Consider the following 20,516-nt stretch of genomic DNA (forward strand, 5'->3'; position numbering starts at 1 on the left):
GTCCTATGTAGGTCGGACCAGATCAATTATGCCTTTCCTCCCTAGAGCTTCTGCCACATGTCCTACACAAGATCTAATAGGAAAGAATGACGGTCACTCTGATAACCCTGTTGTGGCCTTGCCAGTTCTGGTTTCCTTTCTTCTCCACATGTCAGCATATCCCCCTGCTTCAGTGACCAGCTTTTCCAGAACTCCTCAAACGACACTGCTGCAGGACCCAGCATCCCAATCCAGAGACGCTTCACATCCGAGCTTGTTTTTTGGATGGGTATCTTCATTAGAGCAGGAATGTTCATCAGCAGTACAAGATATCCTCTTGAATAGCAGAGAAGAGTCCACAATGCAGTCCTATAGGGACAAGTGGAAGTTTTACCTCATGGACCCAACAAGAGGGGTCTTGCTCCTGAAAATGTGGACATCTGTCTTCTTTTGGACTATCTTCTCTCCCTGAAGACATCAGGCCTCACGCTCAATTCCATCAAGGTGCACGTAACCACTGTCCGTGCCTTTTACCCTCCTGTGGAGGGGCATTCTCTTTACTCACCCTTGACTACCAGATTTTGGAAGGACCTCCAATGGACTTATTCTCCCCTTCAGTCCATTGCTTCCCCAATGGGACCTCAACCTTGTCCTCACAGTGTTGATGAAATTGCCCTTTGAACCTCTGCCCGCCACCTCCTTCTCTCTCCTCTCCATGAAGGTCACTTTCCTGGTAGCTATTACTTCTGGGTTGGAGAAGTGAGGGTCATGGTGACGGACCCCTCCCCCTTTACTATGTTCTATAAGGACAGTGTTTCCCTATGCTTGCACCCCAAGTTTCTGACAAAGTTTGTATCCCATTTTCATCTCAACCAACCCTTACCTGCTTTCTTTCTGAATCCTCACGCCTCCGTGGGGGAACTGTGCCGTCACTCCCTTAACGTCTGCTGTGCCCTGGCTTTCTGCCTTCAGAGGATGAGATGATTCAGGAAGTCTCCCTAGACATTTTATCACGATTGCAGAAAGGATTAAAGGGCAAGTGATCTCTGTTCAGCAGATTTCTAAGTCAGTTTTGGGGTGAATTACACTATCAGTTATCGGGGTTGTCCCCACCCCACCCCATGAGAGCTCAAGCATCGACTACAACTGCGCTTCACAATGTATCAGTTGTGGACATATGTAGGACGGTCAAGTGGACTTCGGCATGTACCTTCTCTTCCCATTACATCTTGGCGCAAGACTCTGCGACCGATGCCTCGCTTGGCATGGCAGTGCTCTCCACTCCATGGTTCCATCTTCCTCGCACCCTGCTTGTTGTTAACCCTCAGTGGAATACAATAGGGACTATCACTCGAAGAAGAAGAGGTTGCAGCCTTTGTCTAAAATGTATTTTGTGTTTATCTTTAGCTGGCCCAGCAGGTTCTTGTTTAGCAAAATTGAAACTGCATGTGGTGTCTTTCTATGCCTGTAGAATGTTGTACATGAACTGAGGATAACCAACCAGGTGATCTATTTGAATCCACCAATTGAAGAATGCAGATATAAGCTCTATCAAGAAATGTTTTCCTGGAAAATGGTAATACTATCGCTACCCAGAATTCAAAGTCAAAGATACCAGGTAAGCATAATAAATGTATTTATAAATCTAATAAGATGGCTCTACCTAGATCTGTTGCATTGCAGTTGTATACAGATAATGTAATCTTTAATGGTTATGAAGGAGCAATTTTTGAAAATGAGAACTGGCCATGTATTGTGAACTTGGTATATGCAACTTGTATTTAATTGTGGGTCTTGTCAGGTGGGTGTACACTATGAGTTGTCTGAGGAAGAGAAGTTCTATCGGAACGCCTTAACACGGATGCCTGACGGTCCTGTAGCGCTGGAGGAGTCTTATTCGGCTGTTATGGGCATTGTGACAGAGGTCGAACAGTATGTTAAGGTAGGATATGAATTCTGATTTTCAGTTTGCAATTGTAGAATAACGCATTTGTTGGATTTAGAAGAGCTCTTCCATATCTTTAATCAAAGGTAACTCCCATCAATGTACTTATGTAACGTACTTATTAATAGGTATGGCTGCAGTACCAGTGCTTATGGGATATGCAAGCTGAAAACATATACAACCGTCTTGGAGAAGATTTAAATAAGTGGCAAGCCCTCTTAGTTCAGATAAGGAAGGCTAGAGGAACCTTTGACAATGCAGAAACCAGGAAGGAATTTGGACCTGTTATCATAGACTATGGGAAGGTAAGAACTTGAAACTTTCACGCATCTTGTAAAAGTAACCTGCAGAAATAAACTTCAGAATGGGCTTATAGAGGATAAAACGAGACTTCATAACTAATAGTAATACTCGGTAAACTTTCTTGATTGCAGGTACAATCTAAGGTGAACTTGAAATATGACTCTTGGCATAAGGAAGTACTCAGTAAATTTGGCCAAATGCTAGGTCAGAACATGACAGAGTTCCATTCACAAATTTCTAAGGTAAGAATAGTCCAAACAATGATTCCTTATTACAAAATCCACTTACTACATCCACCTTTAAAATACTGGGTTTTTTCCCCTCTAACAGTCCCGTCAAGAGTTGGAGCAGCATTCAGTGGACACTGCTAGCACATCGGATGCAGTGACCTTCATCACATATGTACAATCCCTGAAACGTAAAATCAAGCAGTTTGAGAAACAAGTTGAGGTAAGTTGTCACTTTCTTACTAACATCTTGTTTCTGGAAATCCGTAAAAGCTTTTCTACAGGGAGGGGACAATTGATCATGACCAGTCTAAGCCTGCTAAGAGAAACCCTGCCTCTAATTTCCTGTCCTAGTAACTCTTCTAGATAAACACTTTTAAACCACGATTCTATAGTGAGCCTTACTGAGTTACTTTATACTTCTGAGGGTTCTTTAGGCTGATTTATTGCTGATTTCTCTTTAGACTTCTGGCTATCTGAATTTCGAATTGAACTTTAGAAATCCAAGTAGGTTACCTTCTAACAATGTTTGTATGGACTGTAGCTTTACCGCAATGGTCAGCGCTTGCTGGAGAAACAGAGGTTCCAGTTCCCTTCCTCCTGGTTATACATTGACAACATTGAAGGAGAGTGGGGTGCTTTCAATGACATAATGCGTCGCAAAGATTCTGCCATTCAGCAACAAGTAGCAAACTTGCAAATGAAAATAGTTCAAGAGGATCGAGCAGTGGAGAGCCGTACAACTGACCTGCTGACTGACTGGGAGAAAACAAAGCCTGTGACAGTGAGTTTTTTCAGGTCTCTTTGCTGAACTCACGATAGAAAGTTTGCATTCTGTAACAGACAGGTTGTTCAGTAAACCCTGAAATAGACAGGGGGGCATAGTTGTTACTTTTACAGATTTTGATGCAGAAATGTGAATCCTCTTTAGGGAGTTTCCTAGTGACTTGGCAGAAAGTGTAGCTTGCTTTTGCTCTTGGTTTAAAATTCCAGCACTTTCCCTGACTTGCATTTTAAAATGGAAACACCTCTATTGTAACTTGATTTTTACAAATTTAACTAGCAATAAGGAGTGTGCACTTCATAGAATATTTGGTGAGGGGAAGAATCTTGTTGAGCCTGTGTCCTAAAGTAGAAGTTACTAGTGTCTGCTAAAACATCTCTCTTGCCAAGATGATTCTTTAGATGCTTACCCAGCAAGGGATCAGTAACTCGTATACCCAGAGTTAAAGGTCTGCCAAGGAAACTGTAAATTCCTTAAAGCAGAAGAGATAGCTTAGTGTCTGATGCTAATCAGAAGTAGTTTCTGCACAGATTTGAAGTGCTAAACCCTAACTCTTAACATCTGTGCCATGTTGTCCTTCATGTGGTTCTTTCTAGGGAAACTTGCGTCCTGAGGAGGCTCTTCAAGCACTTACCATTTACGAAGGGAAATTTGGTAGGTTGAAAGATGATCGTGAGAAATGTGCAAAGGCCAAAGAAGCTCTTGAGCTAACAGATACAGGACTACTCAGTGGCAGTGAAGAACGTGTGCAGGTACAGACTGTTTTTTAAAAATCCATGAATTTGGTGCTTGTAAATGGTTCTGGACAGATGGCTTCTTGTAGGCAGAAGTCCTTCAATTCATTCATAGAGAAGGCATAGCAGTCAGTGGTTCTCCCTTCATGCTGCCCTATCACTGTGCCCTAACCTTAACTGGGATGGTCCAGCCTTAGGAGTGAGTAACTCAGTCTCAATACCCATTCAGCCCTTGGCTTTTCCACTAAGACTGCAACCACAGATGTTTGAGGGCAGCTTTATAAGATGTAGAAATCTGGCCATTTAAACTAAGGGTTTGTCTACGTGACAAGTAGCTTCTAAGTCAGCAGTTCTCAAACTTCAGCAACCCGAGGACCCCCATTTTGATAAAAATTTCAGGGACCGCCAACCGCCCGGCTCAGGCCCTGACCCCACTCCACCCCTGCCCCTCCATTTCCCCCTTCCCTCTGTCACTCGTTCTCCCCCACCCTCACTCACTTTCACCAGGCTGGGGCAGAGGGTTGGGGTGCGGGGGGGGTGCAGGCTCTGGAAGGGAGTTTGGGTGCAGGAGCGGGTACAGGATATGGGGTGTGGGTACAGGTTCTGGGCTGGGGCAAGAGGTTGGGGTGCAGGAGGAGCTGAGGGGTGCGGGTTCTGTCTTGGGAGCCGCACGAGGTAAGCGCCACCTAAAGCAACCAACATATCTCTTTTAGCAGCTCCTAGGCAGGAGGGCGAGGGGGTCTCTATGCGCTGCCCCTACCTGCAGGCACCATCCCTGCAGCTCCCATAGACAGCAGTTCCTGGCAAATGGGAGCTTCAGAGTCGGTGCTCAGGGCTGACGCAACACGCGGAGACCCCCCTCTTCCTCTTCTACTCCCCAACGCGCCCCCCGCCCGGGGCTGCGGGTAGCGGCGCTGAGCCAGGGGAGGCAGAGAGTCTGCCTTAGCCCCGCTGTGCCTCCAGACTTAGTGCCTAAAATCTCCCCAGTTTAGCTTCAGTAGCCTCCAGGGAATAATGCTGTTCCCCCGCGTGCGGGTGCTGGGAAGGATGGGGAGAAGTTGAGTTGATCAGTGGGGCCCATGGACACTTGGGGACCCCAGGGGTCCAGAGCCCCCAGTTTGAGAAATGCTGTTCTAAGTCATATTTTGCTAAGCCATACTTCAGGACCTGCACTGCACTGTAGCAGCATCCACATGAGATGTTACTGCAAGGCAAGTTTGATATACTGTAGGCGTTCACTCTTGTGTGCTGTGCAGTAACTTGCTATGTAGACAAGTCCTAACTTAAGCTATTGAGCAGCCAACATATAGTAACTCCTTTTGGGCCACCAGAGATGTACTAGGCAAGCTAGGGTCAAGTCTCTGTCCAATTACCTGTACCCTGACCAAGTTCCTATCCCAATGATTTGTTTAAGAAGTTCTGTCTAACTTAGGACAGATATTTACCATCTTTTTCTATATAACTGACCAAAGTTTGATGTATCCCTTGTACTGTAGGTAGCTTTAGAAGAGTTACAAGACCTCAAAGGAGTTTGGTCTGAGCTTTCCAAGGTCTGGGACCAGATTGATCAGATGAAGGAACAGCCATGGGTTTCAGTACAGCCTCGCAAGGTACCTTTTTTATTCAGTATATAGAAAGCATAACTACAAATATACTATTCGCCTTTTGGCCTTCGAGATAAAAATACATTTAAATTCTCTAACAACTTGAAAATGAGCCAGAATATATGGCATGGTGCTTATGTACCTGGGTCTTTTTGGCATATGAAAAATAGAATTAATAACTGAGAATGCAGCCTCTATCTTAATCTAACTTGCAGCACCGAACGGCAGAAATTACTTTTCCTCTTAACTGAAGCTTCAACAGGGTAAGGCTTACAAAACAAAATTTGAAAAATTGTCAGGATTGCGGAAACTACACAACCTTAACTATATTTAATTATAGGCTACGTCTTCAGAGGACAAGAATTGATGCTCTATCTGTTTCCTGAAATTAAGTTGATCTAAATTAGCACTTTTCTCGAACACTTGTCCAGCTTCACTGATGAAAAGCTATTGCCCAGCTGATGCTTCTTGGATACATAAACCTAAAACGAGGCTTCTACCTCTTATCTGCAAGGAAGAATGTCACAATTTCATGACCACCGTGATCTAGTATAAAACTACTTCATGCTGTGCTACTCCAATGATCAAGGGATAGAGAAAACTAGTATTGCGCCAACAGTTGTGAATTAATCTTAAAGCAGTACTGTTGACTCCGCATAATCTACTGAGGTGGAATATATTAACAAAAGCATGGAGAATCTGTTGGAATGATGAGGTTTTGAGGGATAATTGAATGTTTTCATTCATCTAGTATATGATTTGCCTGCCTTGTAGACAGCTATATTTAGTGTTAGCAAAATTAAATATATGCAGCATAGCAAAGTATGATCAATATTATGTAAGGGTGATTCTCCCATTCTTAAACAGTTGAATAAGTGTGAAGATGACAAACTGTAAGTAAAACGGAAAACTGATAACCAGTTTACTAGAGTGATTGTGTTTATCATAATGTTGCTGGTAGATGAATTCTTTCATGGCTTCTGTATTGACAGCTTCGACAAAATTTGGACGGCTTACTGAACCAGTTGAAAAACTTCCCTGCTCGTTTGCGGCAGTATGCCTCCTATGAATATGTTCAGAGACTTCTGAAGGGTTACATGAAGGTAAGCTGTACTTAATTTTTTTAATTGGTTATCAAGGGTAAGTGCATCCATTAACTTAATATGTGCTGTCTCATGTTCTAGATAAACATGCTGGTGATTGAACTGAAATCTGAGGCTCTTAAAGATCGTCACTGGAAGCAGCTGATGAAGAGGCTTCACGTTAACTGGGTTGTCTCTGAACTAACCCTGGGACAGATCTGGGATGTTGACTTGCAGAAGAATGAAGCAATTGTCAAAGATGTACTTCTTGTGGCTCAGGGAGAGATGGCTTTGGAAGAGTTCTTGAAACAGGCTAGTATCTATCATTACATATGCTAGACCTGTTGTGCAGGAGAGGTTTTAGAGGTGTAAGTTAATTTGCTCAGCTATGTAACACATTGGATTTTAGATACCCAGGATGGTGAGAGTGAAATGTTTAGATCTTCACCATATATTGTTAGTTCTCAATAACTGAATAAATTTTTAAACACACAAACTGGCACAACATGAAACCCCATAGGTTTAGGGGTTTTATTAAAAGCTTTAGAAGTTTACTGAAGGTACTGTAACTTAAACTTAAAGATAAATCAAGTAAAATATATAGCTAGTACGTTACTATTATAAAACTTCTAAGTAGAAGACTGGAAACTTCCTTCTGTAATTTCGTTTTATGAGTTGCAATACCTTTAACTCTGACCCACAAGACATAATTATGAAATCTCCCACCATATGATTCACAGCAATCCAAGGCCTGCAGATTCATGTGCTCTGTAAAAAGATAAGAATCAAGCTCATGTAACTACATTTCTACACTACAGAATGAAATAAATGTAATAGAATTAAAATTACTATCGGGAGTTCATAATCTGACTACTTTTTTTCTTAAAGATAAGAGAAGTATGGAACACTTATGAACTGGATTTGGTTAACTATCAGAACAAATGTCGTTTGATTCGTGGTTGGGATGATCTCTTCAACAAGGTCAAGGAGCACATTAACAGTGTGTCTGCCATGAAGTTATCACCATACTACAAGGTATAATGTAAAATTACTTTTTTTTTCTTTTCAATTATCTTTGGCTCCCTCCTTGTTTTCATATTCTTTTCCTAGTGTACATTTGTTCAGCTAGCACCTTGTGTGCCAAGTTTGGCAAATTGCTAGGTGTATAAGTGGATTATACCTTTTTATAGCTTTAACCAAGCTTACAAAATTATTTCCAATTCAGTTCTTAAACTAGCTTGATTAGTGTTACTTGTCCAACTTCTTAAAATCATACTGACTTGTAGGTGAAGTTTTTTTTGTTTTGTTTTGTTTTTTTTTAAACGGTAAACTGAATGTTAATGGTTTTTGTAACATTTAGGTGTTTGAAGAAGATGCCCTTAGCTGGGAGGACAAATTGAATCGCATCATGGCACTCTTTGATGTCTGGATAGATGTCCAAAGGCGATGGGTCTACCTGGAGGGTATCTTCACTGGTAGTGCTGATATTAAGCACTTATTGCCTGTTGAAACCCAGAGGTTCCAAAGGTATACTTACTTTGGATTTGTGTGAAATTCTCAGTTACAGTTCAGGGCAAGCTGCACCATTGACTTTGTTCCTCTGCCTGGCCTTTGCATGAGCATCCCTTTCAAGTGATAGGCCTGCAATTCTCTCAGTGAATCCTGTGATTTGCCCCCACTTTTTTTGTTCTAGTGACCCAAAGCAAAATAGTCCTGTTCACCAACAGTGTTCTCAACAGGTCTATCTGGGTTTTGGCCCCTGCTGCAGACTTTGGAAGCTTATGACCAGTATGAGTGCAGTGACAGAACAGCTTGTTCATATAGACAAAGTTTTTTTTTCTTTTGCACATAAGAAAAGGGTTAAAACAATAAGACCTGTAAACCTATGTGACCTCGACCTTTGACTTTCCTTGCAAGTTTAGGTAGCCCCTCTTGTCCCACGTATCATCTCGCATTGGGCTAAGCAGGTAGATTTCACCCTTGCAGTCTCTGCCTGTGTCCAATCTTCAGTTGATGTCTCCCACCCTGAGCTAACAAGCAGTCTCTTATCCATTTCAGAGTCTTTGACCAGGTTCAGGACATATGTCCCAGGACAGACATATGCACCACGCCAGAGAGTCAGAGGTAGACTTCAGTGGTGGATTTACTGTATGGCGTGTTTGAGCGCCGGCAATTGAATTAGTCATTGTCTGGTTCTTGGGTACCGTGTGGAGTGCTCCATCGAGAATTAATCTTCAGTGTAGCATAAAGCCAGCCACCCCATAACTCTCACGCAATATTAATAAAATTAATAGATATCACCCTTTTTTACGCTCAGTAACTGAACTTGTACTTTCGTATCCTTCATTTAAAGTGTGCTTAATATTTTTCTCACTCTCACTTACAGCATCAGTACTGAGTTTCTGGCACTTATGAAAAAGGTATCCAAATCTCCCCTTGTAATGGATGTTCTTAACATCCAAGGTGTACAAAGGTCCCTGGAGAGATTAGCAGACTTGCTTGGAAAGATCCAGAAAGCATTGGGAGAATACCTGGAGAGGGAAAGATCCTCCTTTCCTCGGTAAGGAATTTCATCTCCTCAACCAATTGTGCTGGAATAAACTGTAATAGGAATTGTGTTTGTTTGCATGGTAGTGCCTAAGTACTTCCTTTTATTGTGTTCCGATAGCAACCTTCTAGTGCATATGAAGATATCAAAACATGAATGCTTTGGAATCATAAAAAAATAAAGGTTAAACAATTTAGTCATTTTATGGTCCCATTTCCTGGGAAGTGATAAACTTCAATTTCTTTGTGTGGGTCACTTGTGATTAGTAACTTAAATGGCATAATTTGAATATAAATATTGCTTAATAGGCTGTTTCACCTGGTACTGAATAATGAAATTCTCCAATTAGTTTTGTTTTCGTTTAAGCTTAATGAACCCTTAGGAATCTAACCAAATACCAAAGCTTAAGAACTTGTATCATTCTATATTTGATTCATGTTGCATTCTGTTTCACCTTCAATTCTTAGTAGTGTGTGAGGTCCTTGGATTGTAGATCTAAACATAACCTCCATGTCAAGTATGTGTTCAGAGTGGGAGCTTTGCTGTCTCATAATCTTTCAATACTTGGCATTTATCTGCTAATGAGGTGTTAAAGTGGGAAGAAAACTCTAGATAGACTAAAAATAGTGCAGAGAACAAGCCCTGAGGTATTTTTACTATGATCTAACAGAAGTATGCAGGAAAAGAATTACACAGCATTGCACAAACTAGCAGACATTTCCCAGTTTTATAAGGGTTATAGAGGGTTCAAGTAAATACATTAATTCTGGGCCTTCAATTAAGTGTAAAAAAAAAAAAAAATTCTTTCACCTCAGTGGTCAGTTGTTTTAAAAAGCTTTAACCTTATCTCTAATACTAGGTTCTACTTCGTTGGTGATGAGGACTTGCTCGAAATCATAGGAAACAGCAAGAATGTAGCTAAGCTGCAGAAACATTTCAAGAAAATGTTTGCTGGAGTTTCGAGCATCATCCTGAGTGAAGATAACACTGTTGTTCTGGGGATCTCATCACGTGAAGGAGAGGAGGTAAAACTGTGTCTTTGGGGGTTTTTGCAAACTTACAAACCTGGTCGAAATTAAAACTAAAATGACACTTGATTTTAATTGTTTCAGGTGCTGTTCAAAACACCTGTCTCTATCACAGAACATCCTAAGATCAATGAGTGGCTCACACTTGTTGAAAAGGAAATGCGAGTCACCCTTGCAAAGCTGCTTGCCGAGTCTGTTACTGAAGTAGAAATCTTTGGTAAAGCAACTTCAATTGATCCCGGTCTCTATATTTCTTGGATTGACAAATATCAGGTATCCATCTTATTCACGCTTGTCTAACCAAACTATATAATACACTTTTGGGGAGGAACAACTCTTAGCAAAAATCTAACTGTATTTTAAATGTTCAGGCCCAGCTTGTTGTCCTGTCAGCCCAAATTGCATGGTCAGAGAATGTGGAATCTGCTCTGAATGGCATGGGTGGTGGAGACGACAGCAGTCCTCTGCACTCTGTGCTGACTAATGTTGAGGTCACGCTGAATGTGTTAGCAGACTCTGTGTTGATGGAACAGCCACCTCTCCGCAGAAGGAAATTGGAACACTTGGTAAGTAATACTCTCCTCCCCATCCTCAGTAGTCATTTGGTCTCTTACAAAATTTGAACACAATCTGTCCATCTTCAAATCATGAAAGTGACACCTAGGGAAAACTAAAATGTTCCCATCAAGATTTCTTGAGGAACATCTGTTTCTGTAGATATTACATATGCCTGACTTGAAATAACGTCTATAAACTTAAATGTCCATGTAACACAAGATTCTGCAGAATTATTTAGTGAATAGAAAACTCTTGGAATATACCCCCCAATCTCCTATTCTGAGAGTAGATAAGATTTATAAATCTAGAGTTTATATTAACTTTTATCATCTATGTATGTACATGGCTCCCGTAACCATAGTGTCTGAGCTCCTTCAGCTGTTTAAAAATAGAAACCATTTACATGAGAAATAGTTTAACTTAAAACTTCTGTGTTTGTGTGAGGGGCTGTCATAGTCATGTGAAGAGCTAAACTGAAGGGTTTTTGCATTTAGCTACAAAAGTCTTAAGTCGTCACTTATTGCCCACTGAATTCATAGCATAACTCCAGCTCCTCCTAAGAAGCTCTACTTTCCACCAGACGAGTGCAACTGACAATCTGTCCTGTTGAAAGGCTCCCGTAAAATAAACCTTGAATGAAACTTCTAATTGGGGAACAAGTGTAGAGTGCATAGCCACAGAATGGTGTTTGTGGCAGTCTGTGCTGTACAAAACACAGCACTCTAGTTTCTTGGCAAGTTGGAGCTTTCACTTGGGGTGTGGCTTCACTGCTAGACATGACTTGCAGTAATCAAATCTATGGACCTTCAGCCTTACCATGTCCAAGTCTGTGCTGATACAATGAAGTGCCAATTTCTGGCCTCTTGCAGATGAAAGTTGACATTATTGTGCCTTGGGCATCCAAAAGGATTGAAGGCTCGTGATGATCTAGTCTGAGGGGAAGGTGCCCTCCATAGTTAAGTCTTAGGGGAAGCAAGTTCTTGGAAACATTTCTCTTTATCTACCAGCATCTCAGTCTTGGCTGGGTTTAGCTCTAATCAGATGAGCTTCATTCAGCTGATTCTAGCTACTGAAAGCTGGAAATGGAGATGTAGAGCTCCGTGTTGGTCTGTACCTGCTGAGATTTCAGCCCACAGTGTCTTACCAGTTCTCTTGGTGTCTTTATATAGACTTGTGCAGAGGATTAAAACTTGTGGGACTTCAGAGGTGAGGGCTCTTGGGGGTATGTTGGGGAGGGATGTAGAAACACTGTCCCTCTACAGCACTTGGGGTTTCTTAGAGGAAAATGTGAGCTGGTTTAAGGGCACTTTCATTCATCATTGGAGGCAGAGAAGAATATCTGGTGACTAACAGTATGTGGTGCCAGCGAAGTCTAGCAGGATGAGTATGGATAGGCTTCCTTTCTGTGCTTGTGGACAGAAAAAGTTGTCCGTAAGGACAGAACCATGCCTTAGCCTGAAGCTTGGCTGAGAGAGATCCTGTAGCAACAGACTTTTTTTTTTACTAGCTCCTCCTTTCTGCAAGCTAGAGGATGGATATTAGATCATGCCGTCTAGCACTGAGCAATGGCTTTTCATAAACTGAGGTGCATTGAGATGCAGTAAAATTGTTAGTTTCATTAGAGTACATGGTCTTTTTTCATTGTGGTTGCTAATGAGATGCTTGTTCTTTAGATTACAGAGTTAGTGCACCAAAGAGATGTTACAAGATCACTGATCAAAAGCAAGATTGACAACTCCAAATCCTTTGAGTGGCTCAGCCAGATGCGATTCTACTTTGACCCAAAACAGACAGATGTGTTGCAGCAGCTGTCCATTCAGATGGCAAATGCCAAATTCAACTACGGCTTTGAGTATCTTGGTGTTCAGGATAAACTAGTTCAGACTCCTCTTACTGACCGCTGTTACCTGACAATGACGCAAGCCTTGGAGGCAAGACTTGGAGGCTCACCGTTTGGTAAGTTTGTACTTATTCCATATGTGTCTTCTGTTAAATGTAAAGATTGATGTTCATCAGCTATAAAATTAATAAAGTAACTTCCATAGTTGAGACTCCAATTTTGAAAAATGAGCAACACTTAGGCTATGTCTATATTTACCAGTAGATCTGCACTGCTGTAATTGATGCAGCAGGTGTTGATTTAGCGGGTCTGTTGAAGACACGCTAAATCGATGGGAGAGTGCTCTCCTACTTATTTGTGTACTCCACCTCCTTGAGAAAAGTAAGGAAAGTCAGCGGGAGAGCATCTCCCATCGACACAGTGAGGTGCACACACTGCGTTAAGTCGACCTAAGCTACATCAACTTCAGTTACGTCATTACTGTGGTACTGTAGCCCAGTCCGTAGACTTTAGATGTTAATATTGACAGTTTAGTGCCTAGGAAGAGACTAATGTTTTTATCCCATTCTAAAAATAGGTCCTGCTGGTACTGGTAAAACAGAATCTGTAAAGGCCCTTGGACACCAGCTTGGCCGCTTTGTTCTGGTTTTCAACTGTGATGAAACATTTGACTTTCAGGTATAGTATTTTTAATTTAATATGAGAACATTTGTCATTTTAAGTTTAAGATCTCATAAATATGCCATTTAAGCTTGTAGATTTCAAAACGTCTTTGAAAGCTTGTTCCTGTATCTGGTAAAATAGATTCTGGTTACTTAACTGTGCTTCATTGGACTTCACTAACACCTAAAGCAGAATTGGGTTAGAAGCTGCCTGCTCTGTTTTTAGGTAGTAATTTAGCAAGAGAAGATCTGAACTGCAAGCTTTAGGAAGGTAACTTCAAATTTTTTCAAACTACAGTCTTCCATTACCATCCCCCAGTCATATTGTGTGACCAACTGCAGTAGACCTACTTTAGGAGAAACCAAGTAGGTGTGACTGGCTGACTCCTAATGGATATGTTGCTGCACATACTCCTTATGTCAATGGACTGCCTGATCTATTGCAGCATCGGAACTACTTTTAAATTCTGCTGCAGGTTTAGGAGTGTGCTTGCAGAGATTTTAGTATTAATAAGTATCAGACTTCTCTAAAGAGGAGTGGAAGTTGCTTAGTAGTGCCTTGTACATTCTAGAATATGGAAGTTGGCATTCAAAAACTGAAAACTCTGAGAAGCAAGAGTGGTGTGAGTGGGTAGAGAAGAGTGGAGTGGGGGGTAGAGAAGTTGTTTCTGTTGAAAGAATAAAGAGTCTCAGCGTAAAGATAGATACACACGCGTGCGTGCTCTCTCTCTTTATTTCACAATAGGGGGTTAATATATGTAACCACAATCCTGTCCAGTCTACACCAGTTTCACTGTGTACAGGGAAGAATAACCAAGGTAACGTGTGTGTACATAAAGCTTATCTTCTCTTTTTCTCTGCCTACAGGCAATGGGACGCATCTTCGTGGGGCTCTGCCAAGTGGGCGCATGGGGCTGCTTTGATGAGTTCAACAGACTTGAGGAGCGTATGCTTTCTGCTGTTTCTCAGCAGGTTCAGTGCATCCAGGAAGCCTTGCGAGAACATTGCAATCCAAACTATGACAAGAGTATGCAATTTTTTCCATTGCTAATGGTTTTCTATAGCTGTTCTGTCAAAAGAATGCCCTCACTTGCATGTCTGAAATAGGTCCTTTTTGAGAAATCTCCTTACTACCCCATTGGCCAGGGTTTTGGTTTTTGTTAAATTTGAAAATTTAATTTAAACATTTAAACAATTAAAGGAAGTAGCTTTCAACAGATATGCAGTCACTTTCAACATTGTGTTACTTTAGTGTTGTGGTAGAAAAAATGTTTGATTAGTTGTACCATAAACAAAAATATACAGGATACTAAAAGTGAAGTTTCAACTACTGTAGTTGATAGCTAATTTGACTGAGACAAAATCAAATGTAACAAATTTTTGTGTGAACTGTTTTTAGCTTCCGCACCTATTACTTGTGAACTGCTGAATAAACAAGTTAAAGTGAGCCCAGACATGGCTATCTTCATCACCATGAATCCTGGTTATGCGGGTAGATCAAATCTTCCAGACAACTTGAAGAAGCTGTTCCGTAGCTTGGCGATGACAAAGCCAGACCGCCAGCTGATTGCCCAGGTCATGTTGTACTCCCAGGGTTTCCGTACTGCTGAAGTGCTTGCCAATAAGATTGTCCCATTCTTCAAGTAAGTAATAGTCCCTTAAACAAGTCTGGCCCAGACCATTAAAAGATCACTTGTGTACTTAAATCTGGATCTTAAAATGGCTCTGTAGGTAGTTTTGAAAATACAATAGCAAGAATATAGAACAGTAAGCATGCTTGACACTTTACGATTGAACATTAGTTTTGTGATCTTAGTATGTCTAAAACTGACTCTGATCTCTTTTATCTTTAGACTCTGTGATGAGCAGCTCTCCTCTCAAAGTCATTATGACTTTGGCTTAAGAGCTTTGAAGAGTGTACTGATTAGTGCAGGAAATGTGAAGAGGGAGAGGATTCAGAAGATAAAGCGGGAGAAGGAAGAGCGTGGTGAAGTTGTTGATGAAGGGGAAATTGCTGAGAACCTACCTGAACAAGAGGTAAAACATACAGATTTTTTTATATTGATTCACAGCAAAGGGGTGATTACTGTAGATACGCATGTATATGAGCACTTACAGTAAAGCACCTGCTGTATCTAGCATAAACGTAATCTATTTAAGTTCACACATTGTCGTATTTACTTGAAGTCTTGGTACTTTAGGCTACAGAAGTGGTGGTTTCAGCAGATTGAATGGAGTTTTAATCAGTGCTTGAGTTGTTGGAAGTATCTTTCTTACAATAAAACAGAAGCACCTGATGGTTTGTGATCATTACAAACTTTCACCATTCTAATAAAACGAGTGGTGTCCTGACTGTATTCCAAGTGGAGTAGACCTTCTGAATGAACTCTGTAGTTCACATCACTTTCAGATAAATGTTATGTAGGCAAGTACAGCTGTCACTCCTCAATTAAGGCAATTGTATTAGGTGATAGCTTAAGTATTCCCTGTATAGCATCACTTCAAGTTCATAATGCACTGTTATAAATGGTCTTGCACAAATACAAAACTCAACATCAAATAAGTTTTGCAGGGAATAAGAATGCCAAATGCAAACCTAGCATATGTCAATATACTCTGCAGTCTTAGTCTTCAGCGTGACCTGTTTGAAATATTTCCACCAATGTGACTAATGCAGATATTCATTGCTTGCCTTGTATTGTCTAATCAAAGCATGAAAATTTTCCATGTAGATTTTGATCCAGAGTGTGTGTGAAACAATGGTACCCAAACTTGTTGCAGAAGACATCCCATTGCTGTTCAGTCTCTTGTCTGATGTATTCCCTGGAGTACAGTATCATCGTGGTGAAATGACAGCCCTGCGAGAGGAGCTTAAGAAAGTGTGTCAGGAAATGTACCTTACCTATGGTGATGGAGAAGAAGTTGGTGGCATGTGGGTGGAAAAGGTACATTGTGATAGTTGTAAATCTTACAATGTGGAGTTGACAAAAGTACATGTAGCACTTTCCATATTCCGTGATACAGAAATCAAATATAACTGCTCCCCAAATAGACAGAGTACCTAAAATAAATTTCAACTTTAAGTGATTCCGGATTATTATGTTTGAATCTTAATAACTGGAAGTCTTAAATCTGTTCTGTCACAGGTTCTTCAGCTCTATCAAATTACCCAGATCAATCATGGGTTGATGATGGTGGGTCCTTCTGGAAGTGGAAAGAGCATGGCTTGGAGAGTGCTGCTAAAAGCTCTGGAGCGGCTAGAGGGTGTAGAAGGTGTTGCTCACATCATTGATCCAAAAGCAATCAGCAAAGATCACCTCTATGGTACTTTGGATCCAAATACCAGAGAATGGACAGATGGATTGTTTACACATGTCCTGAGAAAGTGAGTCTTAAACATTAGTAGCATATAAGTTAAGAAGTGGCTATTAGAGAGATCCTTGGATGTTGTCATTGCCATGGAGGATTGAGGAAAGGGAATATTACTGTTTTTTAACCTACACTAAATGCTTTCCTGAATTTAGGATCATAGACAATGTGAGAGGTGAATTGCAAAAACGACAGTGGATCATCTTTGATGGGGATGTAGATCCGGAATGGGTGGAGAACTTAAACTCCGTGCTGGATGACAACAAACTGCTGACTCTGCCCAATGGAGAACGTCTCAGCCTTCCACCAAATGTAAAGTTCTTTTTGTTTTTACAAACATTTTAGCATTTCTAAATAGTTTAATCTACTGAAAATTTGATAGCTCTGCTGCTTTTGGTAGCTGACATGAACAGGCTCTTACCACACAAACTGTGGGCACAGAGTAAAGTTAATATTGCATCAGAGCAAAAGTGATCTTATGCAATGGTCTGGTTCAATTCTTTAAAACTCTTCTGTGGTTATGGAGTTTGTCATGTCAGGTTTACCTTAACCCTACCAGACTAGGGAATACTAGATCATGCCTGAATGTCTAATTAGGTGTTAAGACAAAACTTAATTTTTATACCACCTATTGGCTTCTTAGGAGTTTAGAGAAGCATGTTAACTGAGCTTTTACAGTAACTCCTTGTTTAACATTGTAAGTTATATTCCTGAAAAATGCTACTTTAAGCGAAGTGATGTTAAGCTAGTCCAGTTTCCCCATAAGAATTAATGTAAATGGGGGTAGGAGGTGGGGGGCTAGGTTCCAGGGAAACTTTTTTCCACCAGACAAGACTCGTGTGGATGTGTGTGGAATACACACATTTTTTTAAACAGTTGTATACTGTATATTGTGAAGCTTGGTTGAGGTGGTGAAGTCAGAGGATGGGATATTTCCCAGGGAATGCCTTCCTGCGAATTGATGAACTAGCACTTGGCTGAGCTCTGAAGGGTTAATACGTTGTTGTTAATGTAGCCTCACACTCTACAAGGCAGCATGAACGGAGGGAGACACAACATGGCAGTGGCTGCAAACATTCCCTGTGGGAACTGAATGTGATGAACTCATGCTATTCCACTGGAGCGCACCACTCCTTCCACTTTCCAAAGGGATGCATGTGTGTGTGACTGACACAGAACTTAGGGGAGCTGAATGGGGGGGGCGCGGGGCTACTGGTCCAACCTGGTTCCTATCCGCCACCAGCTAGGCCCAATGGGCTGCTCTTTCTGCAAGCAGTGGACAAAGCAGGCAGCTGCCAAACAACGTTATAAGAGAGCATTGCGCAACTTTAAGCAAGCATGTTCTCTAACAGACCATAGAATAACAGAATTGGAAAGGACCTCTGGAGGCCATCTAGTCCAACCCCCTGCTCAAAGCAGGACCAATCCCCAACTAAATCATCCCAGCCAGGGCTTTGTCAAGCCTGACCTTAAAAACTTCTAAGGAAGGGGATTCCACCACCTCCCTAGGTAACGCATTCCAGTGTTTCACCACCCTCCTAGTGAAAAAGTGAAAAATATCCAACCTAAACCTCCCCCACTGCAACTTGAGACCATTACTCCTTGTCCTGTCATCTGCTATCACTGAGAATAGTCTAGATCCATCCTCTTTGGATCCACCTTTCAGGTAGTTAAAAACAGCTATCAAATCCCCCCTCATTCTTCTCTTCCGCAGATTAAACAAGCCCAGTTCCCTCAGCCTCTCCTCATAACTCATGTGTTCCAGTCCCCTAATCATTTTTGTTGCCCTTCGCTGGACTCTCTCCAATTTCTCCACATCCTTCTTGAAGTGTGGGGCCCAAAACTGGACACAGTACTCCAGATGAGGCCTCACCAATGTCGAATAGAGGGGAACGATCACATCCCTCGATCTGCTGGCAATGCCCCTACTTATACACCCCAAAATGCCATTGGCCTTCTTGGCAACAAGGGCACACTGTTGACTCCTATCCAGCTTCTCGTCCACTATCACCCCTAGGTCCTTCTCTGCAGAACTGCTGCCTAGCCGTTCAGTCCCTAGTCTGTAGCGGTGCATTGGCTTCTTCTGTTCCAAGTGCAGGACTCTGCACTTGTCCTTGTTGAACCTCATCAGATTGCTTTTGGCCCAATCCTCCAATTTGTCTAGGTCCCTCTGTATCCTATCCTTACCCTCCAGCGTATCTACCACTCCTCTCAGTTTAGTGTCATCCGCAAACTTGCTGAGGGTGCAATCCACACCATTCTCCAGATCATAATGAAGATATTGAACAAAACCGCCCTCAGGACCGATCCTTGGGGCAGTCCGCTAGATACCGGCTGCCAACTAGACATGGAGCCATTGATCACTACCCGTTGAGCCCGACAATCTAGCCAACTTTCTACCCACGTTGTAGTGCATCCATCCAGCCCATACTTCTTTAACTTGCTGACAAGATCAGTGGCTTAACAACGAAATGTCAAGTAGTACAATGTTAAGTGAGGAGTTACTGTAATAGATTCACTAGAACATAAAATCTAACTTCTCTTAAATGTCTGCACTTTCTCTCTAGGTGCGTATCATGTTTGAGGTACAGGATCTGAAATATGCTACTCTGGCCACAGTGTCAAGATGTGGAATGGTCTGGTTCAGTGAAGATGTTCTAAGCACTGACATGATATTCAATAACTTCTTGGCCAGACTACGAAGCATCCCTCTGGATGAAGGTGAAGAGGAAGCTCAGCGCAGGCGAAAGGGCAAAGAAGATGAAGGTGAAGAAGCAGCTTCTCCAATGTTGCAGGTATAACTTGGAATGGATTGTAATACTGTGGACTGACACCAGACCCACTAAAAGTAGGAAGTGCCTTGAAAGCTTATCTTACCGGCTGTACTGAATATAAATAGAGATTGAGTTAACAAAATATAACTTTAGGGAATACAACACGCATGACATTTTGAATCCATGCTATTGACAAACTTATTTTAAAATCTAGTGTTATGACTTAAGACTACAAACCAAGTTCCTTGAACAATGCTAATGTCTTTACCAACAGATTCAAAGAGATGCAGCAACAATTATGCAGCCCTATTTCACATCTAATGGACTTGTGACGAAAGCTCTTGAACATGCTTTCAAGTTAGAGCATATCATGGACCTCACTCGCTTGCGCTGTCTTGGTTCATTGTTCTCTATGTTGCATCAGGCTTGCCGCAATGTAGCCCAGTACAATGCAAACCATCCCGATTTCCCTATGCAGATAGAGCAACTGGAGCGTTATATCCAGGTAAAGTAAATACTTAAGCAAAGTGATCTGAAAGCCTAAAGATGAACATAGTTACCAGATTCATTGAATAGTCTCCTTGTATTTTCTTCAGCTGTCCTTCGAACACAAGTAATACTTTTTTTGCATTTGTGTGGACTAATCTTTCTCTTGTCTTCCATCAGAGATACCTGGTCTATGCAATACTGTGGTCACTTTCTGGAGACAGCCGTCTGAAAATGAGAGCAGAGCTGGGAGAATACATTAGGAGAATCACCACTGTACCATTGCCCACAGCACCCAATATACCCATAATTGATTATGAGGTAATAGCCTCTTGTACTTTGTATAGGTTAAAAACCTAATTCCTAAGGAAACAAAACCAGAATGACACTATTTCTAAATTAACCTCTCTCAATGGGAGTAAATCAATATCTCACAAGTTAGCTCAAGGCTAGCCACTCTACATTTGATTTCCCCCCCAAACCCCCTCAGTTGGTACATAATGTACTGTGTAATCCAGCCTGCTTCTAAACTAGTCCCAAAGCATTAAATCTGTAGGTGTTAAAAACCTAACTGAGTTCACAGATTAAAGCAT

At 41.5% G+C, this 20,516-nt stretch overlaps 1 protein-coding gene across 1 annotated transcript in view; it reads left to right on the forward strand.

Annotated features, from left to right (window-relative positions):
- Positions 1-20,516, forward strand: part of DYNC1H1 (dynein cytoplasmic 1 heavy chain 1) — a 72,699-nt gene that overhangs the window by 16,101 nt on the left and 36,082 nt on the right. Inside the window, exons 11-37 of the mRNA XM_075129881.1 lie at positions 1,451-1,597; positions 1,781-1,921; positions 2,053-2,229; positions 2,359-2,469; positions 2,558-2,677; positions 2,999-3,238; positions 3,835-3,990; positions 5,469-5,582; positions 6,569-6,679; positions 6,761-6,970; positions 7,547-7,693; positions 8,019-8,185; positions 9,045-9,218; positions 10,066-10,231; positions 10,319-10,507; positions 10,606-10,800; positions 12,466-12,748; positions 13,210-13,310; positions 14,162-14,321; positions 14,694-14,937; positions 15,148-15,331; positions 16,027-16,239; positions 16,441-16,679; positions 16,819-16,975; positions 19,231-19,458; positions 19,712-19,942; positions 20,104-20,244. Of these exons, the coding sequence (XP_074985982.1) occupies positions 1,451-1,597; positions 1,781-1,921; positions 2,053-2,229; positions 2,359-2,469; positions 2,558-2,677; positions 2,999-3,238; positions 3,835-3,990; positions 5,469-5,582; positions 6,569-6,679; positions 6,761-6,970; positions 7,547-7,693; positions 8,019-8,185; positions 9,045-9,218; positions 10,066-10,231; positions 10,319-10,507; positions 10,606-10,800; positions 12,466-12,748; positions 13,210-13,310; positions 14,162-14,321; positions 14,694-14,937; positions 15,148-15,331; positions 16,027-16,239; positions 16,441-16,679; positions 16,819-16,975; positions 19,231-19,458; positions 19,712-19,942; positions 20,104-20,244 (4,746 nt within the window). The remainder of the gene's footprint in view (positions 1-1,450; positions 1,598-1,780; positions 1,922-2,052; positions 2,230-2,358; positions 2,470-2,557; positions 2,678-2,998; positions 3,239-3,834; positions 3,991-5,468; positions 5,583-6,568; positions 6,680-6,760; positions 6,971-7,546; positions 7,694-8,018; positions 8,186-9,044; positions 9,219-10,065; positions 10,232-10,318; positions 10,508-10,605; positions 10,801-12,465; positions 12,749-13,209; positions 13,311-14,161; positions 14,322-14,693; positions 14,938-15,147; positions 15,332-16,026; positions 16,240-16,440; positions 16,680-16,818; positions 16,976-19,230; positions 19,459-19,711; positions 19,943-20,103; positions 20,245-20,516) is intronic.

The sequence above is a fragment of the Caretta caretta genome, chromosome 6 (genome assembly GCF_965140235.1).
Source record: "Caretta caretta isolate rCarCar2 chromosome 6, rCarCar1.hap1, whole genome shotgun sequence".
Classification (NCBI taxonomy): domain Eukaryota; kingdom Metazoa; phylum Chordata; order Testudines; family Cheloniidae; genus Caretta; species Caretta caretta.